We start from the raw sequence: 27,273 nt of genomic DNA on the forward strand, positions 1-27,273 counted from the left end.
AGTCCTGCAGTATCCCAGAGCTGAAGATGTATCCTCTGTCCTCTGCCAGCAACACCATCTGGCCCATTGGGTCTATACACCTGTAAAAGGTAAATTTGCAAGACTGAGTGTTAGCAGTCCAGAACACTATAGAACACAAAATAACTGACAAAGTCATTAAATGCAGCAAAACTAGCATTGCCGATGCAAAGATCCCAACTGCTTTATAAGACAAAAGTAATATGGGTTGCATTTTAATTTTGCATCCAATTGAATATTTTAAAATAAGGGTAAAAGTGAAACTGGAAAAATAGTATCCAATAGACTACGGACTCCAAAAGATATTTAGTGGCCATTAAGTTTCATTAGGCAAGCTTAATTTTAGTATTTTGATTTTCTGTTTTTTGCCATTATCTTGTATCGTGTTCAAATTAAAATGTAATTATAAGAAAGCAACAATTGCATCATTCAATCTGGCAATAAATTTGTACCACTAACAGAACCTCATTAGCAAACAGAATATACTCATAAAGACATCTCCTCTTAGCTGCCAAAAGATTGCTGAAAAAGAGCTGAGGGTAGATCTTGTCATATCACAGCTTAAAAAGCAGAAATTGGATGTTAATAATAAAAGCTGAAGAGTTTACTCAGCATGAAAATATAAATAAGGGCATCTGTTAGCTTTGGAAGGATCAGATAGAGAGAGATGCATTTCTTGTTTAGAACACTTCATGTTAGGTCATCTTCTTTACCTTCAACTGTCATTGTACCTAAGACTACCAGAGTTACAAACATCATCTTTAGAGACACATAAACTCGCCGAATTTGTGGATTATATGATTTGGGTTGTGAAACCTAACTCTTATCCTGAGTTATCAAATACGCTGATCAAGTAAACCCACCACGTTTACTATCCCACAAAAGGAATACTAACTTATTCAAGAGACCAGTTTCGCATTTCACTAAGATATCTACTCCTTCCACACCATCCAGATTTCTGGACACTTGGGAAATCATCAGACTACACTGAAAGGCGTGTAATACTTCTGCGTAAGAATGAAAGAAACTTCTGCCAACTCAATTTCTCATTGCAGTAAGGACTAGCATCCAATTGGTTATCATAATGCAGTGCTCAGCTTCATGTCAAACGTACGTTTGCCTAGTTTAATAACAATTCAGGGGTTAAAAACAAAAACCCTACCTTATTCTTCACCATTCTCTGGTAGTGGTAACTGCTTAGGAAGCCAGATCAGCTCCATGTATCATGCTATCCCATTTCATTCACATGTTTTAGAATGGTTTTAAAATCAACAACGCAGTCTTTGTTCACTAGCCATTCCAGTTCACAAACAGCAAAAACATTTTTAGTAGAGCCCAATCCTTCCTCGTGAAGGGAGTTCAACAATAAAAGTACTATTCCAGGTACTAAGTTCACAACTGAGAGTAGATACTTCTCAGCAAGTGTTGATGAGTGTAAGAAGTGGTTGCTTAGAATCAGCTCTTCTTACTTTAACTTTGGGGGAAATGGGGAGGGACAACACCCAACAATGACAAAAATAACCAGGTAAAATGAGATAATTTCCTTGTCACAAGATTAAGTACATAGTAACTATTGATTGCATGCCTACACATAGGGATTGGCAGGTTAGATTTTTAAAAGATAGATTCTAGCCTTCACCAAGACAGATACCATTTTAAAGTAGCACACGGTTTGCGAAAACTCACCACTCTCTTTTCCCGAAAATCAATGCCCACTGTTGTGATAAATTTGGAATTAAATTTGCCATCCGTATATTGGTAAAGAAGGCTGGTCTTTCCTACTCCAGAATCACCGAGTGCTAGAAATTTTATGAGGTAATCATAGTCCCCATCAGACATAGTGAGAATTCAGGAGACACCTTAAAAAGCAAAGCAAAAAGGATTAGTTAGTAAACAACTCTGCCAAGGCTTCTTTTGACAAATGTTTAAAATACAAATCATTATTTGAACTACAAAGCATCCAGCAGTGGGACCAGTTCTGTACTCTTTTACACTGGTTTCACCTTAAACTCTGAATCATGCCAATTATCAATATCAAATTCAGCTGTGACTGAAAAAAATGCATAGTTAATTTTATCACATTCCTCTTATTACAAAGAGAAGGCAACACAATTTTAACTTCTTCAGGAAAGACTGAAAAAAGTCAAGGTCAAAGTATTCAAGATATCTGGAACATGAACTGCAGAACTGTTTTTAATCTGCATGGAAGCTGGCAAAAGCTACTTAAATGTACCAGCAATGCAATTCTGACCTCATATTCACTGTGACATTATTAAGATATGCAAAAACAATTTTTTTCCAGGGTGCCCACTATATTTAAATAAAAATTACGATCATTTTCTATTAATAGCTATTTTTCAGTCTTGAAAAAGTTTTTCATACCAGGAAGAGAAATAAGCAAGCAACATTTTGTTGTTGTTTTTTGTTTGTTTGTTTTGTTTAGAGGACCAATTTTCAAAGTTTTAAAAAAGTTTTTATCATGATGCTAGTTAATCATTTAAACTAAATCTTGATTCTGAATTGCCATTAAACAACACACACATTTTCCCATGGCCCATACACATTTAAGAAATTTCTCTCTATCCTTTTTGTGCCTTTGAAAAAATAACCATATTAGATATAGTCTGATCAAAGTGCAGTAACAGCTAGAATGTATTACAAAAATCAACAGCAAATTTCATATATACTAGAAAGAACAATGTAAGTGCACTAGTACTTTCCTGTTGAGTAGCTACTGAGCCTCTCTTCCCTCAAAACAAACAGTAGAGAGCTGCCTTATGTTGTTTTCAAAGAAATGAACATGAAAAGATAAGCCTAAAATAACCATTCTAAAAGCAACATGAAACTGGCATTAAATTGCCTCTTAAGAAGGGAAATAGATACCAAAATACAAAAAGTAAGATAGATGATGAAATAAAATTTAAAAAAAGTAAAATCTGCTGCTTCAACTGCAAATAAGTATTTTTGGAACTATGTGTAGGTTGAACTAGATAAAATTATTCATTTCAAGTCCAACACTGTTTGCATCAATGGCAAAATACCAATTCATTTCTTGAATAGCATCTCACAGCTGGATGTTTGGAACAAACTCGGGATCTCAAGTATGTGGGCATGAACCAGTACCGTTAAGTTAAAACCATAACTATCTTTAAAGCTTCAACTCTATGTTAGTACTGCTCTTGGTTACAAGACAGAACTGTTATTAGTTGACTTAGCTGTGGCTGGACTTACCACGATCAAATGCAGACAACGGTCAGATTTACACCCAGATACTCTCCAACTGAAGAGTCAATGGAAAGCATCTGACACTTTTTTGCCATTTCTAGTTTTGAAGTCTCCCTTTCCCCAGCCAAGGTATATTTTACATTATGCCCTCAATGACAGTAAAACCTTGCAGGAAAGGGGTTTTAGGTGACAGAGTTCACATTCATTACCACACCACAGCCAGCTAATTCACTTTCCACTGTTGTGTTTTAATACGAAGTTTTGCAACAGAGTAAAAGATTGAAACAAAAAACCCTGCAGTAATAGTTATCAGTGAGCTTTTTACACGAACAGACAGCAACTGCAGGCCTGCATCCACCACGCAGGTCTGAAGGAGCGGTATATTCAAGTGAGCAAGTGGAACAGGCAGCCACACACTGACATAAGGACATTTTTAGAAGAAATTAAAAGCCCTGATCCATTAGACACACTCACACATACCAGCAAAAGGGGTTTTTGGGTTTTTGTTTCGTTTTTTAAATCCTCCCCACTGTTGGGGAAGGGGGGGGGGAGAAGTAAAATCAGATCGCCTACCTTGTAGCTCTACAAAGGGTCTTTTCATTGAAATGCACTAGAAGAAAGGGAAAAATATTTTAAAAAGCAAACAAGGAGGTTTTTACTAAAGCCTGGATTTGATTTAGACTTCCACCTCTTATATGGTGTTTCTTTTGCCCTCAGATGTTCTCCAAGGGCAAAGGGCTGTGTAAGCTCCCCCACTACTCAAGTACATGTTCTTTCAGCTTCAATACCCCTAAATTAATTGTTGCTTAAAAAGGCTTAAATGCAAATCTTAGGGCCAGTGTATTATACAAAGACAAGCTAGCTTCATGTCTTTTACTATGCTATCCCACTTGTACAGAAGTATTTGCCCTGTCTTGTTGGTGTTTTGTTAGCTAGCTATAAGTATATAGAACATACTTTTCACAAAAGATACAAATGATACTGCTACCTAATCACTGCTAATTTATGTTGTAAGAAAGCTAATTTATCTTGTGCCCAGTGCAAGACCTTAGGGAGGAAGAAAGAGAGCTACAGGTCTTACTTGGAGCTGTAAGAAACTGCTACGGTTCAGCTGCACCCTTCCACTGGACAGAGCTGGGTGAAAGCTCTGGTTAAAACAGAAAGGGGACCTTGGGGAAGTAAACCTAAACGTATTCCTAGTGTCCTATCTGATTTGTAGAGTATCTGTTTGGACAAACATGCCACATCATTTGGACCACTTAAACCTCAATTCTCCATATGCTGGTAACAAATGCAATTTGCAAATGACTGCTAGAGGACTAGGAGCCCTTCACGGGAAGGGCATAAAAATGCCTCCTAAAGGATTTGCTTGAGAAGGAAATTTTCTCCTTAGGCTTTTGAAACGCACACACCTTTCGCTGCACCCTATAATGTCAATCTATTATTCAAATATTTCCAGGGAGTGGTTCTTGTGAACCACTGCAGTTAACCTATCCTTGGAGACATGCAAAGAGGTATTTTCATAGCAGTTTCAAGCCTTGTCCTCCTCCCTGTACAAATATTTGAAAAGCGATCTCCACCCTCTACTTCCGAGAGCTGCAGTCCTAGGGCCCAGACACATCCAGCTCCACACAACAGAAATAAGAATATATTCACAGCAAAGTATATTCATAGCAAAAACTGCTGTGGAGTTTTTAAAAGTCATGGCCCTGTTACCTTACACCCATCCCATTTTTTCCTTCCAATTTTGCTTTTTTTAAAATTAGGCTTTATAGCTTCACACCTTGCAGTCTTTCCTTCCACATTTCTATACCTCGTTATCAGGAGAGTGGGAGGTAGAAAAGGAAGTATCAGAAAAAAATGATGATAGTTAGAATTCATCAGGTCACCAAAAGAAAAAAAATTGAATTCATTTTAGAATGATCATTCCCAAATCTTGCTTCTAAGAGTAAGAACTCCTTGGCTGAAAAAATTCACTGATGGACACAGTTTTAGGCTCCACATCAAGCCCTCCAGGGTTTTTGCCTTTTGTAAACCCCTCCTTGAATCTTATTCAGCTCTAGCTTTGCACTTCGCCTAGCATGCAGATGGACAGGGGCTATGAACAAGCGCTGGGAAAGCTCCACTGGCCTTTTCCATTGCTGACAGGACCCCCACAGCCATCACTTAAGCTGTGCCTATACAGCTGCCACTCTGAAGCCTCCACATACACACACGTCCAGATTGTGGCTTGCCAAGAAGGGATGCTCTGCAAAGAAAGTGCTGCTTTTGTTCAGTGGATTTCCCAGTCCAAGGTACTTTCACATTAACAGGCATCAATGTTAAAAGGCTTGTATTTTTGCCTCCAGGACACAAATATCACAATTCCAATGCGTGGTAAAACATTCAAGACTATGGCAGTGTTGTTCCTGAAAAAATTAAGGAAATTGGCTTGGCATGCAGGATTTCCCCTGTGCAGCATAGGGACAGGGAATATGCTTTCTGAACAAACTGGCCTTGCACAAAACATGCAACTCCTGTGCTGCTACAGAGCTGATGGAGGGGAGAGGAAGAAGGAAGAAGACACAAAGAGATGAACAAATGAAAACACAACCACCACCACCCCCCAAAAAAAAAAAGCACTGAGCTGCAAATAAAAATGTGTACACACACACAGTGTAAAATTCAGGAAATCTGAACATGCTCTTAATCAGACAGTCCTCAAGCACATCAATTTGAAGTAAAGTATACCACTTACCCCAAACTCTGCTAAAGGAATAGTTAGGGCACACTGGAGATAGTACTTCCAGTAGGAGTATTTTCCTAGCACCACCTCTTTGGCACACAGCCAAGAGGCTTACGTGTCACCTGTTTGCATTCATGTTGATGGGTGCTCAGAGATAAAGAGGTGTGCCTCATGTCTCCATGTCTAAGGAGGGTGCTGCCTGACGGCATGGCTGGGAAGCAATTACACAGTTCACATGTCCCATTTATTCCTAGAGGCAAAGAGCATTTCAGAAGAGATTTGTGCATGACCTACCTAGAAGCAGATGTAAAGTACCTGCTAAATCACCCACACACCTTAATACAATTACATTGTTCCTAACAAGTGTTTTCATACAAAAATATATTAATGATGGAGTATATGGATCACAGCTGTTCAGTTCCATTCATAGCTTTACATCCTTCTCTCTCAGGCGCAAGGAGGATACAGCAGTCTGATGCAAACTGCTGTTTTCTTTCTTTCTCTCTTGTACAGACTTGAGAACATCGCGCTGCCCCATGGGTACCATGGTGAAAACCACCTTTACCAAAGAAGAGAAAAATTATTCTCTGGCAAAAATTGGAACATAAGGTATTACATCTGACATGACTTCAGACCATACCTGCACCACCCCCCCCATTTCGCAGAGAAGCAATACCTACTTAACAGAGGAAGCTTTTTGGGGGTGGAGGGGTCCTCCCCACACTACACCACCTAGCCAGCCCTCCCAAGAGCAAAAAAGCCACTATTCTGTATGAAACTACTCAAATAAAACCATTTGTTTGACTCAACCCACTCTTCCCCCTCATACCAAGTGAAATGACTCTGTACACAAACTCAGACATCACCCCAACATCCCAGACCTGCAGTGCAGCCAGCCATAAAGCCAATGACTAACATGGTAGGATATAACACAAAACTGTAAAGAGACTAATTTGAATTTGCCAAAACACAGACAGCAGACCAATAATTAATTCATATTTTAAGATACCACAGGATTTCATCACATTATGCTTTTGGGGATGGACAGCAGATGCTCAAGAGTTAGTTAACTTTTAACAGTATCCACCTTCTGCAAGTGTCACTCAGCTTTCAGGTAGATCTTACAAACACAGACAAGCTGTGTCTTGGCCTTGCCTTCTTTGCTCGGGAGAACCAGACCCCACTGGAATAATGGGACATTCACTAGGCTGTGTCCTAGAGGTAGGAGCCAAACTGCAGTGAAGTCTGCATATTCCCCCTGCAACAGAGATCCAGCCCTCAACGGACGGAGGGAGCAGCGCGAAGGGTTACATCCCTTGGCATCTATCACAGCAAGAGCAGTGTGTAATAGGCAAAAAAGTTGGAATCTGCTTAAGAAGGTTCCACTGTACTCTACATATCGAGCCATATTTGTAAATATACCGTGAAAAAGTCAATGCTAGAGTTCAAAAATGCTTTGCAAATGAAGGTTTCCCCAAATATGGCTTTATTCTTAAAAAGCAGTTGAGGCTGCATGCTTAAAGAGTTGACATGGGCATTGCGGGAAGAGGAGCCCAAATCCCACACTGACAAAAGGAAAATACTTGCAGGTCTCTCGATGGACAATGTGTAAATACAAGTACATAGTAATAACGCGTTTGTACAGGTTTGATCATTCTGCAAGTGCAAGTAAATTCATACTAAAAAAGCTTCACACCAGGGCACTACACAGAAACAACTTCAATAGCTGTTTTATATATCACCTGATCTGTTACGGCAGAAGCACCGAGAAAGTGATCTGGACCTCAAAGGAATACGTTCACTAATCCTGTCATACCAGCACTCCACTACAGCAAAGCAATAACCACATTCTTGCCTAGCGTGGGTGAAGCGTAGCAAACAGCCTCACCCTGCTCTAAGGCTTCAGTAGCACCTTAATGCTTGCAAAACTGGTCACCATCAGACACTTGCCAGCTCTGCCAAAACAAGGGACAGAGTTAAACAATGTTCCTACTTAGTCAACGCTTTATTAGAAGTGCCTTTGGCTAAAAGCTGCCAGATATGTATAAATGTAATATAAACAAATTATGACAACAATTTTTTTATAAACTCAAGTAACTGCTATGCTGGGGGAAGAGAGTTAATAAATAAGCACTTCACTGAAATATTCTGAGTTGCGCTATTTTTTTTCTTAGGAAAATATATGACCTGGCTTGCTTTAACTTCCAGGACTTTTCTGTAACATAAATAACAAGAAGGAAAATACCACTCATTTGTGAGAGGAAGGGGAAGAGATTCAGTTGCTCTGAGCATTTATCTTTTGGTTACTCTCAATTGCTTTACTTGACATTTCACTGTTAGGACCTTTTTAGTTTCAACTATAGAGGAATTCTAAGGAATTGTAGGATCAATGTCTAAGGATTGCCTCTTTCTTGGAAGGATCTAAGCCATTTTAAGGGTGCTCAGGATACATATAGGAGTCTGCAAAAATACATGCAACCAAATAGGTTGTGAGGCTTTAGTTTCCAAATGCTGATGTCACTTCCATCTCAGCTGGAGATGCTCTAGGACACTTTGTCAGCTGTCAGCATTGCTAGAACTGCAGAACTTTGCAGAGCAAGAAGAACTGACAGGCACACAAAGCACTCTGAGAATGAGTTACAATGGGAGATGCCAGGCATAAAATCATGATCCTACCCATAAAAGGGGGCACAAAAAGGTAAGTGAGGCAACAGGTTCTGCGTATGTGGCGAGTACCTTGCACAACAGGCCGTGCAAGGAAACAGCAGATTCTGGCTTTCGTTTCCAGACAGCCAGGGGAAACTGGGAATGGAAAAGCCAAGAAAGGAAACAACAGTTAGTTTTGCAACTACATCTGCATTTCAGCATAACCAAACCAATGAAGAGGAGGCTGAATTTCAAAGAATGGCTCAGTTACATAAAGGAATGAAAGGCAGCATGGAACTGGAAAAAAACAGAAAACAAAAGCAGGCATGTTGCAGGGGATGCTCCAACATTACCCATACGGAAGGATCTCTGTGCAGTTTCAACTTCTCCGCAAAAAGCACAGTGCCATCTCTTTTCCCTCATCAGTTTCTAACATTTTCATACTTCGTGGTAAGAAAATACTGCACATAAATAAAGATTTGCAACAGTATCTGATGAAAACAGTTGAACTCCCTGAGAGGACCTGTCCCCCTCCTGGGAAGGAGACTTTCGCCTCCCAAGTTACTTCTTTGAACTCTCATCAGAAGTTGCTTTAAAGTTCTAGCAGTGAAGCAAACATCTGTACCGTGTGAATAAACTCGAGAGTAGACTGGGAAAAATAAAGCAAATAAATTTTTTGTGTGTGTGTTTGTTTTTAAAAAACAGCTCCATACTACTTACTCCTTCCTCAACCATTCAACTGTTCCTCTAATAAATACATTAAGCCACAATGCCTTACAAGGTAACGTGCCATGCTTTTTCACTAACTTATAAACAGGAAATTCAGAGCAATGCCCAGCATCCTTCCTTGATGTGACAATTCTGACCGCTTTGGGACTCAGCTCATAGCTTACCCACAGCCTAACCTTAACATTGGTAACACATCACTATACTGTACCTGCTCTTGACAGTATCAAGAAATAAGTGACAGTCTTACATAGATTTACACAGTTTCCAACTCTTTCAATCAACACAGGAGCCACCAGGATTTCACCCACAAAGCTGGTCGTATTCACAGGAGGGATATATCCAGAAGTTTGCTCACCCACCCATTCACCAACACTTCCAACTCCAGAAGGGCAAGGAAAAAAGAGTACACTTCTATTTCTGCCCTCAGAAATAGCCACCAGAAGATACAGGAGAAGATAATAAGAATCACACGGGATCATAAGAATTGAGCATTTCTTTAAGGAGTGGTTGGGTTTTCCTGGAGATAACAAAAATCTCCAGCAGACAGCTAGAATAAGCAGATACATGAAAAAGCAGAATAAAAGGTATAACAAAAGGTAAAAAATCTAAAAACTGAAAAAGGAAGCAATTTCATATGTGCAGTTAGAATACGAATGAAGCGACATCTCGGGAAAACGTGCATGTACTCATGCTAAAGAAAGTATTACATTTTATGCTCTGCCTGTGGGCGATTCAGTAGGCTGCAATACACATTAGTCAGGCCAGGTTCTTTGTTTAAGCCCATTAAAGCACATACTGTAAATAGACAGAGGAAAATATTTGCAGCTTCTTTAAAAAAACTCTTTTTTTTTTTCTCTTCCAGGGCAGGAAAGTTCTCAGCTGCCTTCCACCTTGTTTTGTAGGACAGATACCTGGAATACGGATAATGCTTCTCCAAAAGGTCACACCGCCAAGCTCACGAAGGATATAAGATACATTCTGCATTAGAGGGAAATAATCTGGCAAAAATAAATTATCATTATTAGGTCAATTAAAAGGCTATGGAGAAGGTCAGGCAACAGACAACCTGAAGATACCTCCCAGTCACTGTTAGATAAAAATGAAACCCGCACAAATATGATACAAATGGGACTATAAAATAACACTGCATCATTCATCTAACATGTGGGCAAGTGTACAAAAGGGGTGAGGCGGGAAAGAATTTCAGTGCAGAATTTAATCCACCTTTTCATCCTTTGGATTGGGAAATATCTGCTTCTCTTGTTTCATAGGAGGTAAACTCTGTTCCTTGCTAACTCTGGTTTTTGATTGGAATATGCAACAAAAGTTACTCTTTTTTACAACTGCTGCCATTCTTCAGCATTACTACTTTTCTATAATATTGTGAACTGTCCTTATTTTTGGTGCAAGTTACTTGATTTAGTTCAACCATAAATAACAGGGGACACAGTATATGGCATTTCCTACATTTTGTTCTGGCTATTTATTCCTTGGGAAGTTAAAAGTTTTCCCATCACTTGGATGACACTGAAGTATCTGAAGATTTTTAAGTCCATCGGAAGTTAGTCTGTCTACACCTGCCAAATGAAAACAGCTAACTGCAAGGCATCATAGCCTTTTGGAGCAGGACTGATGTGTCAGATCACACTTCCAGCCACCAGCGAAAACATCATGTTCCTCAGAAAACTTACTGGTTATCAAAGTTATTGACTGAACAATTAATCAATATCCATCTCTAATGAGCTGGAAAATACCTATTATCTATGAATAGCAGGCATGACAGTAGGAATAATAAGTTATTTGTGGAAATATTTAACCAGAAGGGTTTCTTAAACTGATCGAGCAAAAAGGGCAAAATCAATGTATAGTTATCTGTGGGAAAACAAGAGAAATCGTCAGTTGATAAAAACCCTGTCTAGTAACTAGAAAAGATTATTCCTCCTACTCCTTAATCTTGAATCCAACGTGATTAGACTTGAAATACAATGGCCAGTCAGAGATACTAAGCAGGGAAGTGGTGCACATGGATGGAGATGGAAGGATATATCTAAATGGATAAAACTGAGGCTCACAGATAGCATTCACCTCTCCCAGACTTTTAAAAAATCATAAAATCTTGACAGAAGCTTCCTTGCAGGTGCCAAGCTCACTGGGTCTACTTCAGACCATGCTGGCAACCACTGCAATGTGGAGACAGTCAGAGCACTGCAGGCTGGCAGCACGACCCTTCAAAGAAATGGAGAGAGAGGTCAGTCATGAATAATCTGCTCTTAAGAGGTCTCAAAAAGAGACTGAGCCTTTGATTTCAGAGTCAGTAATAGCTACAGTCTGAGAGAGATATTTTCAGCCAGTACCGGGCAGGATTTTTTAGTAAACGTGTCTGGAAATAGTAAGCATATGTGATGCTTCCATGTTTCACAAATGCTATGAAAGGTCAGAAATAACTTGCTGAGAATACTCTGGGCATGATTTAACTTGTCCATTACATAATAAAACACCACTTCTGTCTGAAATAGAGCCAGGCAGTATTCAATAGGCCACAACCTGTTCTCTTCAGGAAGTTACTAATGTGTGACAGCAAAGCAGAAATCTTGATCTGTGACAGCAAGACTAATTTTGGAGCACACTTACGGCTCAAAAGTATCACTCTTCAACTCTTCTAACAAAGCAAAGCTAAAACTACAGGGTTTTGGGGTTTTTTTCCGCAAGAATTGAAAAATAAGCCCGTACTTTGAACAAGTCACTGAATCTTCCACTTGAACAGCTCCAGAACTGCAGCATGTATTAACACTGTCCAAGCTTTCTATTGAGGCTCTGCAGTGTGCCAAGATATTCAGACGGTGCTTTGGCAAAACATTTGCTTCAATTCGTCTCCTAGCACGGCTTCTTTTCTAGAGGGAAGGGATAATTCAAAAGAAGTACTGATTAAGCAGGCTGAACTGCACAACACAAAGCTTCCATTCAAAAAGCCTGCTGTTTTTCAACCTGAGTTGCCAACACTATTTATCTTGCTACTCTGATCAGAATCCCATATTCCAGCATAAGTGATAGTTAAATCTTGATATACAGCAAAGACTGCTCAGATAAAGGGCACAGCAAACTAGAATTTCTTATACTAATTCTTGTCATGGAGGTATGCACGAGCCCTGCAAGGAAAGCATAAAGAATCACAAGTCTAATGCCACAGTTTGCCCATACTATTCATTTGTTATTCCCAGACTGAGGGAGGGCCCCCAGATGGCTGTAGAGTAACGCCCCTGGCTGAAACCTGGCAGCTGTTGCCAGCTTTTCATGCTGTAGATGCCTTCCTGAAAAATTCTTTCTTAACATTTCATGCAGACATAGAGTGTCCTCAAGTTTCACTTTAACTGACCTAGAATAACAGGCCATTTCCTACCTCTCCCCTCAAAAGTCTTCAATTAAAATTATTATTCAGAATGTTTCTGCTATAGCTGAGACATGGCTTAGCAGCAGCGAGCTTACAGACCAACCACCCCTATAACCCAAGTTCCAGAAAAATACACAAAATTATTCTAAGAAAATAAATTGCCAGTCAGACTGCTCTAATTGATCCAAGCAGTGCAAGTACCCTGTAGAAAGCTGCGTCAAGAAAACACGTATGTAGTTTTCGTACCACAGTGGATTCAGACTGCTTTCTTGACTTAACACTAAAACTTTGCATACTTGTAAAGAATCCGAAAAGCTCACGCAAACTGACAAACCAACTTCATATAATGATTTGCAATTTTTTACATCCTACATTATGACTGAGAAAGGCATCAAACCTCTGAAATGAAAAATGGGATATAAAGGGTAAGTAGATATGAGAGAATCTATTCAGCTACGCACTTATGTGCAGAAGTCACAAGAAACTGGGAGTATGCAATGGTACTGTCCAACGAGAGTTTCTATTTGAAAAGACTCATTAAAGTAGGCGCTGCTGTTTCATCTTCTATTAAAAGATTGACTTTGGCTTGCAGTGTTTGGTTTGATTTTAAACCAGTGCATATGATTTCCTAGAGAAGGAAATAAAAATCCAGTAATGAGATTCCAGTAAAAACAAATTCAGCATGTGAAAAAAAGAAAATCTCAGTTAGCACTAATCAGTACAGCTACAGTGCCTATAGTGGAGCTATGCTAACATAGATCAACCCACTCATTCCCAGAGTATTCTCACCTCGCCAAGATCCTAGTTCTGCTTTTGTTGATACCAACAGTTGCATCATAATGCATCAAAACTGAATTTTTGTAAAGAAATTTTATCCCTATGACACAGTGTTTAAACAAAATTCAGAAGCAGGAGCTATATTATTTCGTAGTTATGAAGCCAAATATTTTAGACCAAAGAAAAGTTACTCAACTTTTTCTCCTTAAAAAGTTATTTCTACTCTCCTTTGACTAGAGCTTATTTCCCTCATTCCACCAGGATATGTTCGAGGTCTTTTTCCGTTAACTGCTCTTAAGATTTTTTTGAGTTCATTCTTTAAATTTTGTATAGTTTCAGAATTTTAGTTGGTCTTTTTCTCAATTATTTTTTAAGGCAAAAAAAACCCCAAACAATTTCTCTTTGATGCCATTCTTAGTGACATGTTTAAAGAGTTCCAGCTGAATTAGATTCCTAGTTTGTCTTTACCAGGCTTAACTACTAAGAGTGTTTTGTTTAAGACAGTGTTGTAAACGAAAGACATGCTGGAAAAGAGCAACTATACCAAAACCCACTGGGAGTATAGTGAGGGAAAGGGGGGCAGCACCACATGCAAGAATATTGTTTTGCTCTGTACAACAGAATCCCAATATTATCAAAATTTAATCCTCAAATAACTTAGGCTATTAGAAATCACTACCCTAAAATGTGCTAGAAATTGTTTCTGTAACACACATTCAAAATGCACATGTAATGCAGTAATTAAAAAGCATTATATAACAGTAAATTACAACGAGGCAACTATGACAACCAATCCATACAGCACAGCACAGGAAAAAAACACCAAGCCAAGCATCAATGTTTACAAAAATTCTTCCTCCCAGTTATTTTATATAAGCTTTTTCATACACTGAGGATGTCTGTAAGGAAGCAGCAAGAAAACATATCTATAACTACATTTATGAATTTGTCACTTCTTTCTCATAAACACAAGTCAAGCAGTGATGATCAGGACTAGAAAAATCATCTTAAGATATGCTATGCTAGACATCAGTTAAAACCCTGGGAAAGCCTTGTGACCTTCCCACAGAAGTGGAAGGGAATACTATTTTCTGTTCTCTGAACAACTCCTCCGTAGTTACTTACAGTCTACCAAAACCGGAGTTTTGGTTCACAATTAGAAAAATGCTGGCAAACACACGGGCTAGAAAGGATGCCTGATTACAAATTCATGTTTGGGGTGGCAAGGAATGACCTAGTCAGATGGGCACAAACATTTTGAGTTTCTTCCAGAGAAGATACAAAACACAGTAATAACATCCCACCACCATATTGCCTTTACCGTAATTAATTTTAAGATTGAAACCATTACTATATGACTGAACAAGGAATGTGAACTAGATGAGCTCTCATGGTTCCTTGCAGTTCAATTTCTTTTGCTAATCAAAAATAGCAAAATCACACTGTGCAACACACCATTTTTATTCCTTTTATCATCAATACATTTAGTATACATGAGAACAAACATGTTGGTGCGCAACCCAGTTAAAAAACCCACCATTCTAAAGGACTGTTTTATTAAGTATAATTTATCTTTATATGTTAATGAGAACACAGGAATAAATAGAGGGGGGAAAAAGTTCAAGCAGTACAACATTTAAAAATACTGAGTTACTTTGTCCTGTATTATGAAACGTTATTTGTGCAGTACACTTCACTATCAAAGGTCTAATTCCACCTTCTAACTGTAGAACAAGTTTGACTTAACACAGAAGGAAATGTAGGCTGATGACCTGGGACCAGAAAGGGCATCTTATGGTTACTCAATCCAGACACTGGTCAGTGCAGTTGTTTATTTTAATCTTACTGATAAACTTACCCAGCTTTGTCTTTAAAACTGACCAATTCCTTTGCGAAAAGCAATGACCAAAGACATACCAGCGAGCTGCAGTTTTGTCATTTAAACCCAAAGCCTATGTTTTACATAAGCCAGTATACTTTCCAGTTTTAAGTTTACTTTTCCCTCTAGAACATGAGGATGCAGCAATGCTGAACTGTCTCTCAAAATCAAAATATTTCAGGCAGTTTGTCAAAAGTACAGCAACATTGTTTCAAAGCTCTTAACAGCTGGCATACAACAACTGTCAGCTCAAGGAAAACAACGCAATAAATCTTACAAAAATAAATAAAAAAGAGAAAGTGTTTACATACCTATGCTTAACAGCTGCAAATGGATCTGCAGTTTTCCAAGGGTACTTCAGTGATGAGTTTCCTGACGCAGTTCAGATCTCTTGAATACCATAGTAATGCAAAAAGAGCTGTTTCTCATCTACAGGTAGTATCAACAGAGAAGGAAAATAAAAACAAAATAGTTTAGTTCAGAATAATAGCTCTGAAATTCACACTGACATTCAAAGCTGCCAGCCCCACACAACCACCCTACCCACCTAATTACACTCAGCTGCTTGTCATGTGGTCTTGCTGACTGATCAAGTGATCTCTTTTCCTCCTTTTAAAACTAAGCAACATAGTTAACTAGATCTCCCTAAACCAGGTAAGAAACACTGAGCCTTTGCTTAAACTACTGACCCTCCCCCTTCTTGTCATAGGGAGAGTAAGTTGCAGTATGTTTCATTACAAAAAAATAGAATAAAATACAGCAAACAGAGTAGCCTACTATAATGAAACACAGCGAGCACCAAATGCTCACAAAACCTAATGGAGAATTTCAGTTTTGAGCCTGGTTTTATTTTATGCCTTTACAGATGGCAGAAAAAAGTTACCAACAACAAAATTGACGAAGACACATGAGAGAGACCATGTGAGAAGGAGTTGGAAGGATTCAGACGGGCAGTGGCCGCAGTACCTGGGGCTTTGTGGGCATCCACATCCAGCCCCTTCCGCTGAACGACTTCTGACAGCAACGAGCTCCAACAAAAGACCAGAGTTAAGACGCTGCCAGAAACTTTCTGAACCACTGCAGCTCAATCTGCAAGCCCCTCCCTCAATCCCAAGAGACACATGCAGATGTTTTACACATCTAAATAATTTCAAGAAAATGAAGTTACTAATTTAACATGTAAACCAACTCATCCTTAACGAGTCCATTCATCAGGGCCTGTTAACACAGACACCCAACAGGCAAGATTCACGCATCTGGCTACATTACGGCACTGGTGTCTGATCCAAGGCACTCGCTGGACAGATGTCCCTGCACTGGGTCCAAGGGATAAGAGAGGAACTACACAGCCGCCTGCGGTCACCACGAGGCCTCGTCCCCTCTCACAAACGCTCTTGACATCACAGACACTAACAGTAGAGGACCGAAAGGTGTGGACAAAGTGAGTTTTGCACTCACCACGGAAGATATAGCAGATGTGAGCTTTTACAGAAGACGGGTCGCCTTGCACAACCCCTTCTTGTCTCAGTTTCTTTCCTCACAGTGTTTCAAGAGCAGAAAATTAAGAAAGCAAATTAAGAAGGTTTCTAAGACTACTCTCCAGGCTTCTAATTTAAGAATTGCTGCAGACAGCCTGCTACAACATTTAATGTATCCTTAATGCATTCATCTACCAGTAACAAAAACAACTCCACAAGATCCTTAATTCACTTGTCCCAGCTATCTCACCTCCTCTCCCGCAAATCAAGGCAATTTTTATTGCCCTTTCTCAGTGAACATCTAAGTTCTGTTACACAGAGCTGGCAAACAACTATCTCTGGTGGAACACTTCTTCAGGCCTTGCCTTAGCATTTTTCCAGATTTAACTAAAATCCATTTCATTGACATTCTGTTACAGGTTATAATTTTTAAAACTCTACCCATTCTTGGCTCATTCCAACCTTCTATAAATTTCACCACAGTTTCAGAAGAATATAGAAGTCCCTTTTTTGCTCCCACATGCAATAAAAAAGTTTGTGTTCAATTTTCAGCAACGTGAACATTTTTAATCTTTAACTGCTTCCCTGATCGATACCAGCACATTTGCTCACTGTGAAGAAATATTCAGACCACAAGCACCTGAGAATTTCTGGTAACTGCTCCAGTTAGAGAGCATAAGGAGGAACAGGGTAAGAAGTGTTGACAGACAAAGCAACAACTCTTTTGCCGCATTGCAAACAGCCCTGGGGGGTGGCTACACACACTGAACACAATCTGCCTGTCTGGAAGTCTCAACCAGCAATGTAAACTGAGTCCAAGCTCTTCCACACAGTAAGACTTTTGCCATCTTTGGGGGGATGAGGGGAAAGCAATTCAAAAATAATTTCCAGACTTCAGCTTTTGATTTCAGGCCAAAACAAGGCTTAACTTTCCTCTTACCAACCTGGTGTGAGGAATACCAACTAATTTCCACTTCCCCCTTCCAGGAAGGGGTTTTATCTGAAACAGTAAGACTCTGCTAGGAAGGTACAGCTGAAACAAAGCTTATTTTCTGAGGGTGAAGTTATGCTGATTTCAAACTGCAGTTAGTACCGAAACAGAGGGCCCCAGTTTACAAACTGGGAGGACATCAATGTTTGGTTATTTAAAGCATCTGTTTTTAAATAAACACATTTGCAGCAAATGCTGCACGAACAGCTCAGCCAACGCTACTGTGGTGGCAGGAAGCGCACACAAATGGTATGGCAGCAGCTGGAACAGGAACTACTGCAGCCAGCCCAAAGTAAGCCTTCCTCTCACTGCTACCCGAATCTTAGGGGGTTATAAGAGCTTGGACGTTTTCTCAGTTCATGTAAGGGATCAAAATTACACCAGCAAAGTCCTGAAACTGTGAAATGTGAAGCTACAGCTCTACAAAGGAATGGCCACCTACTTAGTTATTAAATCTTCCCACCGTTTTTATGAAGAAGTTTTATGAACAGGTTGTACAAACAAGATGTCCTGAATGCATGGAATTTATGGCCTCCTTGTAAAAATGATCTATGCTATACAGGCCTAGGAATTTAGGAGGAAATTTGAGGAGAGTCAACACAGTGGACAGCGTGGAACATTCTTCATCACAAGCATCAGAATATTTGCCTTCATACATTCCATGCTCTTGAGACAAGCTGCAAAGAGTCCAAACCGCCCTGTTTCCTCTAGAAGAAAATGCTGGATTGTTACCTGCCTGATCACGCTTCATGCAGGAATTAAAACATCTGCCACTGGAGAGAGAAATAAGGGAAGAAGAGGATCTAGCAACAGTCCATTTCAGATAATGCTCCAGAAGAACTCATCTGTTTTCAAAGCCAAAAACTGTGAACTTGCCTAACATCAGTGTCAACCGCCTCCACTCTCCCCACCCCCCAATTACCCAGTTCTGTTGGAGGTCGCCTCTTCAGCACTCTGACGAGTTAATGGCTTTTTCCAACACACACTAAAAACTCACCATGCGCTTACCAACAGCCATCATTTTTACATGTACATTCAACAGATGACCTGCAACACTAAATGAAAACCAACCAGCAGGCAGCCAAGGGTAATGTTATTTGTTAGCATCCACAAATCTTATCTGTGCCACAAAACCTCTACTGGCAACCAGAGGAAACTTAAAAAATGCAAGAGGGGGAAAAGCAGCACTGGGACACACTGCCTATGAACTGCTTCATGTATATGCTGGCAAACTTCAAGAAGAGCCAGAGCACATGCTATACAGCAATTATTTCACAGTGAGAGAAATACCCTACAAAATACAAAAAGAGGCGGCAAGAAAAAAGTAAATAGGCAAAATACGAACATATTAATTGGTACCAGCAGATTCCTACAACTGTAAAACAGAATTATAGTTGTTTCCTTGGAAGAAAGTCAGGTTCTCACAAAAAGACACTCTAGAAAAAATTAGAGGGGCTGATGGGTTGCGCTGCAAAGGAACACTGACCAGCTGTCATGTGAATGAGCTTGCTACTTACTGCTGCAGCAGTCCATAAATGCAGCAACACACCAATACCTCAAGACAGAACTAAAAAGACCTGAAAGGAGGAAACAAAATCCTTTATATTGATTTTTTTCTGCTTTCCTCTCACCAATATCCCTCCAAGAAAAAAAGAAAGAAAAGACAACCCACACTCAGAAAATCAGCTTTCACACCAGAAATGTAATAGCTGAACATTGCCAGCATCAAATCATGAAATACCCCATCAGTGATTAACGTGAAAGTAGGTCAGGCAGGCCTTCCTGTTACCCAAACGGCACATCTGCTAAATATTTAGTAATACTATAGATTACAATAAAACTTTCATGTTTTGTTCTTTCAACTATAAGCCAATCTAGGCAGTTTCTAGCAATGGTGACAGAGCTTTCTTTTAGCATTGCAAGAGATAAAGTATTGGTATGTTTAAGGTCAGTAGTGTTTTACACAGAAAAGAGCTTGTTAAAAATAGTCCCCTCCAAGAGAGGCTCTAGATGACTAACTTCAAAGAGTTACCAGGGTCTCTTCAAGAATTTTAAAAAGTTAACAGTAAAATAATTGACAAATCAAAAGCATCAATTTTGTTTTCATGGAACATCACACTGCCTAAAGACAGGAATCCTTCCCAGCAACTGAGCACTCAACATCAGCACTTTCAAAAACTTTAGACCAAACTCTGTCATCTTTTTCCCAGGGGAAACATCAAAAGATCGCTTCCCAAAATAAAATTTGCTTATATTTGAAGAACCTGTTAGTATCTCAGAAAAGACTAGTAAAATTATCCCAGACAAGCGGATCTAATTGATTTGTCAATTCTGTTAACTACAAGTTTACTGCCTCCACATCACTTTCTATTAATGTCAGTATAGGCACAGTTTATCCTGAGGCAAAGCCAAGAGCGTAGGTGCTTGCTCCAGGTCGGAATGAAAAGGGAAAGAAAAAAAAAAAACCCCAATTAATTCCTGAATCAGGTTCTCTCTTATTACAGTTCTGAAATTTTAGAAAGAAAATAATAGAAAAAAAATACAGTGTCCATGTACAAAGTGTTAAGACACCAAGAAATGGTGTCTTAGACATTTCTTGGTGTCTTAGTTCTGTATTTAAATCTAAATAAAAGTTCTGTATTTAAAATGGCAATAAAATGTATTACTGTAAGAACAAACATAATTATTCATTTTGACTGAAATGAACAAATTTGATCCTTTTGCATGTAGGAAACGGTATTTTGGCAACATTCACACTATTCAAATTACACCATCTGTACTCAAAAGAAGAATATTTAACCTACAGATGGATGAATTACTTGACATGCCACAGCTCTTCTGAGAGACTTATGTTGGTTCCACATTTTGTAACACTTATGAAGTGGGTGCCTGATTGCATGGAGAGAGCACCTAGGACAGAAATGCACGCAGATAGAAGTGTCCCTGCATTTTGGTAAGAAGCTGTACAGGCACGCTAATAATCTGATGTCTCTATCTTCGGTCTGAAGAGTTACAAATCTCATTTTAGATCAACGATCTTTATCTTACATATTAAAAGGGTTGATGACTAAGTGTATTTTTTTAATTAAAAAACGTAGTAGCTTTACAGGAAGCTGTTGTACCAATGTAAAGGAACATGTGCACTACAGCTTCCTTAGAAAGGATTTTCAATGTTTTACAATCCTATAATATTAATACAGTTTGGAAATTTGCTCTGATATTTTTATTCATGCTTAAGCTTAATCAATATGCATTTGTTCTTTGCACTACCTGACCCGGTATGTCATTGCTACGTAAAAGACACTGCTCTTTAAAACTGAGTTCCAATTTGGACACAGCTGGGCTTTCTTTCCAGCACAAGACCCTGTTCACACCTTTTGTAAATCTACTTAATAAGACAAGTGGTCCTTCATTCTCCTCCTAAGCTGACAGCAGTGTCTTTTCCACTTTAAATTTGCTCTCAGAGTGAAAGGGTAGTTATTTGCACTACTTAACAGATATAGAGGCATGCCTCTTCTGAGCTACAGAAAAGTATTCCTTTTGTCCTATATTATTGTTTGATCTTCCATGCAATGAAGCATATGAAACCTAACTAAACACCCGTGATGCCTATTTTTCTCCTCTACCATTTCTTAAACCATGAATATCATTAACATTAGAGCTCCTTCATTTCCACGTTTATTCAGTGACTCCCTAAGTTAAGTATGACTAACCTGACTGGTTGATCTTATTTCCTTCACAGCATGCAAGAGGAATGGGTGGGCTTGTAAAGATGGTGGTTCTGGAGTACATTAGCAAAGTAGGTCTTTCAGTTCCATCGGCCCTATTCCACTCCCTGTGCAACTCCCAATCAAGAAAAATGTTACTGCTCCCATTCCTTGTGATCCCTCAGGATGCTAGGCTGAAGAAAAATTCCGTAAGGTTCAACACACCATACTGGAGATTGCGAATGCCATAAGGACTTCTTGGAGCAAAGCTCCAGGTTTGCAATGCAAAAAACAAAGCTGAAATGAGGACATGCCTCTCAGCCTGGTTTCCTAAGGAAACAAAGCTCATTAGAGAGAGGGGCACAGACACTGAATTTCTCTCATTTCTGCCTTCTCCCCCAACATTTAAATCTGTTGATCAGTTTTAACACTTCTTCACAGAGGGGAAGAAGCCACAAAGATATGAAGTTCCTATACACTTTGTGAAAAATTGGCAGCTGGATAAATGAAAGAGCGAGAGGCAAGCCTCCACGCCTCCACTGAAAGCTGGCAGTTAGTTTTTCAGTTCTAAAAGGGACACCCGCTAGCTGGCCAAGTTGTACATGCATTGCTCCGGACTAGTGGCAGCGCATACTACCACAATCATTCAATCTTACATTTACTTTCAATTTGGATTTAAAGACATTTGCTATTTAAAAGCAAATTAAATTTAAGCACATCTATTATTAAAAAGTTAACAGAATAAAAAGTAGTTGAGTTTCACTGTATTAGCAGTGCAAATTGGGGAGGGGGGGGAGGTTTGTTTTGAAACCTACTAGAAAGCATGATTCTACTTTTGCAGCACATTCTTTTCACAGGTCTTCCAAAGCCTGCTTCTACTGACACACAGCAGGATCTCAGGCCCCATCCTGTGCATTGGGTGCTACATCGAAACTGACAATTCTAGGAAACTATCAAATAAAGATTTATAGTCACCTCTTCTACTTCATAGCTAAAGAACATTAAAAAAACCTACTACTTTAACAACTCCAACTTAGGGCTACATTTACCCAAACTAAAATGATGAGAGTTTTGCTATCAAATTCAGAAAAAATACAATCAAATTCAGACAGTAGTCTTCAAACTTCGATGACACCATCTCTGTAGAGAGATGTCTATCCTGACACTATTCTGATGCAAGGAAGAGTATGGAAAAATTAAGTATAGCCAGACAGTTCATGCCCCAGCAAAAAGACCTGTCAAGTTGAATCATTGCTAGAGGAGAAAGTCAGTGGAGCATGTGCTGTTTGTTACGTGCACAGGATCTTAAAGTGGTGGATGAGAAACACTCTTCTGCAAATGGATGATACCAGCAGGGCTAGACCCTAACCTGATAACCTGTATTTTGGGTCACATTCAGTCACGCATAAAGTTTGGTTTGGAACTGAACAAATTGGGGGAGGGGAATTATGATTAACATTTGCAATTTAAAAAATAAAACCAAACAAAAAACCAACTATCCTACTGTTTGCTATAATCCACATTCTGAATGTTAGCTAGGCTTCGAAGTAGACTTGGAAAGCACCACCCATTGGCAATAACTATAACAGCAATTCATCTTTGATGCAAACCTTGCATAAAACAGTTTCACAGCACAAGCAACTCCCACAACTGCTAGCTTTGAGTGATATCCTGAAGTTTTCAAAATGCATCACACTCCATGTTAGTCATGCAATTATCAGCAGGGATTTGCAGGAGGAATGTAATTTCCCTCAGCAACTACTAATATGAGACATTATACTTGCAAGACTGGCAGACACACACAAGAAAACCAGAAAACTTGCACTTTATCATAAAAATGAATCAACTTTTCTTTTCCTCCTACCCAACATACATGCTTTATCAGTCCTTATCACTGATAGCAGCCTTCAGTCCTGTCCAAATATTCCCATTACCCAAGAATGCTATTGGAAAATATAGTTTTCTTCCTTTTCAGTTCATAGAGCAACCTTTTTCCTTATAGCTCTTTGACTGAGCAGCTAAGAGAACGAAATGAAATATCCCACAGTTATGAAAATAATGAGATAGGCCCTCAGAGTGAAGCTTGGTTGACTTTGGAGAGCACACACTGTTCACTTTCACGGTTGTATAGCAGCTACCGTGACAGCACTGCCATTTTGGAGTGTTTAATTAGAAATGGGAGGATGCCTTTAAAACAGTAGCACTTATGCAAGAGAACCTCCATCACCTTCTAATGACATATGCTGCCCCATGGGTCAATATGCTTAACCAAAGTACTATAAAAATCGTGTATCAATTGTTTTCAATTTTGTTTTTTGTACTCTGCTGTTTCTAATTCAAACCTGGAAGGGCCTTACATACCTGAAAGCTCACCTACCCTTTCCAACAACGTAAGTTGGTCTAACAAAAGGCATTACTTCTACCCATGGAGCTCACCTTACCTGAAAGGAAAAACACCTGAATCTTGAGTAATACTTAACTATTTTGCTATTTATTCCTTTATCCTTTTATCACCCTTTCAAATGATAGCTGTACACACAAAGAGTAAGATGGCCAGCTGCAAAACTGCAATCACAAACTCCAAAGTTAATCTGGAATGAGCTACTTGATTTGTGCAGCAGTTGTCCTTACACCCACCCAGTGTTTTATCTGCATATAAAATATTTCAGCTAGGTATACTCCTTGCAGTCCTTTCATTCACATAACTCTTCTACACAAAGAATCACTGCAGACATGTACAGTGATTTTCAAAATACTATTTGCAAGTGCCCATCAACTTAACTTCTAATTTAAAAACAATGCTCATATATCTACCAACTCCTTTTTTCCACTGCAAACCACGAATTTCTAGAAAAGCTGTACTCCTCCTACTAAGCTTGTATCTTCATTGTTGCTTCTGGCCCCTACCTGACTACCAGTCTTCACACTGTCTTCCAGAAGTGCCTTTATCTGTCATGGTTTAGTCTTACCCATTTCTCATCAATAAAAGTATCAGACATAGAGAAAGGGAACAGCTATGGGAAATGGGTTTGCAAACTCACAAAAATAGCACTGCATTGGTTTACACTTTGACATTACCTTCAGGGTCGTAAATGCAAGGACATGCTTTTTTTTCCTCCCCTGCAGTAGTTAAAAATACTGAAGAACTTGTCAGGTCAGCTCCAAAGTGCTGGCCAGTACATGAAAAGGATTCCAACACCCGGTACTATGCAAAACTGTTATACATATATCAGAGTACTTTCAACCCCTTAAAGCCACAGCAACATTACAGGAAAAAATTATGCTGGTTGTATGTCATATTTTAATCTATATGCCATAACTTAATCTTCAAAGCTTATTAGATTGGAAAATAAATCACAGACATTGAGACTACTCATTACAATAATCAAAAGTAAATTCTGTTGTATTATGTATAAAAACAAAACAATATAAGGATGTTCCAGGAAAGAAATTAGGGGCTAGGACTTCTCATTCACTGTGGTTTTACCTCCACTGGAGATAAAAGGGTATGATCTCAGCTGATTTAATGTGGTTCAAGTTAGTCCTGCCTCCTGACAGGGATGCAGTTTTCAGACTAAGACAAACAAAAAAGAAATGAGGAAAAGAAATCTCATAACCAGATGCTACTCCCAGAGGAAGACTGGTTGGGAATGTATTTGTATAAATAGAAAAAAATGTGTTTCTGCTATAAAAAGCTGCCTTTTAGGTAAGTACTTCTTAAACCATGCTGTACTTAAACAACTTTTCAGCCATGTTTGAAGTCAGTTCTGTAAACATGATTATATCTCCAGCATGAGTATCTGCAACAGAAGAGGAGCGAAAGCAAGTCCTTGAGCACTTGACATGCCTGGCCCAGCAAATGCTTAGCTATAAATATTTCAAATGCTTTGAAATTACTGACGAACAAACTTAACTATCTGCAGGATCAGGTCACATGTGCAGTGGAGTACAGTAACGCAGCTTTAATACAGAAGAGAGTATTTGATGATTAACTATTTAAATCACAAGTTTAACACATTTTAAATGCACCTTGTTATAATTATTTGCTGAGATATTAATGGGGAAAAAGAGTTGTCATTCCTTATATTCCATCTCTAGTGCCAATTTTGCCTGTTTCTAAATTAAATTCTTACTGGCCCTCTGTTGACTATGGCAGATTGCTCTTAGTAATGGCATTGATCTGCAAGTCCAGGGTTATTATGCCTGCACAGCAGATACCTGGCAGAACAACCAAGAATCCAAAGAAAACACACAAGGATTACTGCTCATAATACTTGTTTCTGTAAATGCCAAAAGCTACTTAAAAATAATTATTTTATCTCACCGATCTTCTCTTTGAAAGAAAAGGAAACGTGTAGTCAAGTGATAAAATAATGTGTTCCCATGTTTAACGATCGTGATGAAAACAAACCTACCCAGTCAGGTTTTAGATATCTGGTTGCAGATGAGAAATTTTATTAACTGCAAAAATAAAAGTGTAAGTTGTAGCACATTCCCCCCACCCAGAACTCCTTTGTGCAAGGGATTAAGTAGACATAAAATGAGAACCCTGAACTAGAAACACAGGAACATGCTGTTCTTTTTTCCATCTTTTTAACCATGCTTTTGAGACATCCATTTAACATCATAAATACTATTCCTACAATTACGTGTCAACATTTGAAATGCATATTGTATTATATGCTTTTCCCTGGCTGGAAAATACTTGGAACGGTCACAAAAGTAGTGCAAGTCTACGAAAAGAAACAAGGGCTGAGAAGACAAGTCTACATAAGAATAAGTTTCCAAGAAAAGGCAGGCAGAATAGATTTTAGAAACTGATTAGTGCCACTAATGCATTTTATGCGTGGAAATCAATAAACATTTTGTAGAGTATCAATAAAAACTGTAAGTATAGAGAAACATCACCTTGCCAATAACACCTAGCAGAACTCCTAACTCCAAACATACATATGTATTATCCCAATGAAAAACTCACAAGCACTAATCATTAGGGAAAGTGTTTGAGGAGTCGTATGATCAGAAAGCTCAAAATACACCTGATGCGTCTCTAAGGAGAGATAAAAATTAAAGTTGGGTGGTTTTCACAGTTCTAGGCATGTCCTTTATACTTTGCTAGCACCATAAAAAAATACTACTTATGTATTAATATAATCTAGTTACTTACAGAGCTAGAAAAACCAAGACATTTTTCTGATGGATTTAGCTTTCTTTAGATCCAGGATCATCAAAGCATTAGTTTAGCCCAAGCACTGCAAATCAGGTTGAAGAGACCTCCTGAACCCTCTCAGCAAGCAGACTCTGTCAGACAAACAAGCAGCGTTCGGAAGGAAGCAACAAGACCTGTTGATACTCAAATACAAGATTTAAGCTCTGGCGAAGCAGACGAAACACACTCGTATTGCTCCCTCAACAATCTACCATTTTTAAAGGCCTTTTTTGTTTCCTTTTACATCAGACATGCAACCCACTTCTCTCTCTTACAGAAGAAACGCGGGTCCCGAGCTGCGGGACACCTGTGGGTCCCGCAGCCGCCACACGCGGAGCCCTCAGAGGGATGACTCGCGCAGTCGCCTTCGCGGCAGTTAAGCACAGGCGCACGGGCGGCGGGAAGGCCGAGGAGGCTTCCGACTTTTTCCTCTGATCTCACGAATGAGGCCCCCTCGTTAAAAACCCCAGGTAGCTCGGGTGGAGGGGCGGCAGCGGGCGG

General features: G+C 39.2%; 1 protein-coding gene across 1 annotated transcript in view; it reads right to left on the bottom strand.

Moving 5' to 3' along the window:
* RAB27A (RAB27A, member RAS oncogene family) overlaps nt 1-26,819 on the bottom strand; it is a 33,834-nt gene extending 7,015 nt beyond the window's left edge. Inside the window, exons 1-6 of the mRNA XM_009323407.1 lie at nt 26,731-26,819; nt 15,699-15,816; nt 5,981-6,218; nt 3,817-3,853; nt 1,705-1,877; nt 3-80 (exon numbers count right to left, since the gene is read on the bottom strand). Of these exons, the coding sequence (XP_009321682.1) occupies nt 3-80; nt 1,705-1,857 (231 nt within the window). The 5' untranslated portion in view covers nt 1,858-1,877; nt 3,817-3,853; nt 5,981-6,218; nt 15,699-15,816; nt 26,731-26,819. The remainder of the gene's footprint in view (nt 1-2; nt 81-1,704; nt 1,878-3,816; nt 3,854-5,980; nt 6,219-15,698; nt 15,817-26,730) is intronic.
* Between the last annotated feature and the right edge of the window lie 454 nt (nt 26,820-27,273).

This window comes from Pygoscelis adeliae, unplaced genomic scaffold, assembly GCF_000699105.1.
Source record: "Pygoscelis adeliae isolate BGI_AS28 unplaced genomic scaffold, ASM69910v1 Scaffold545, whole genome shotgun sequence".
Taxonomy (NCBI): Eukaryota; Metazoa; Chordata; class Aves; order Sphenisciformes; family Spheniscidae; genus Pygoscelis; species Pygoscelis adeliae.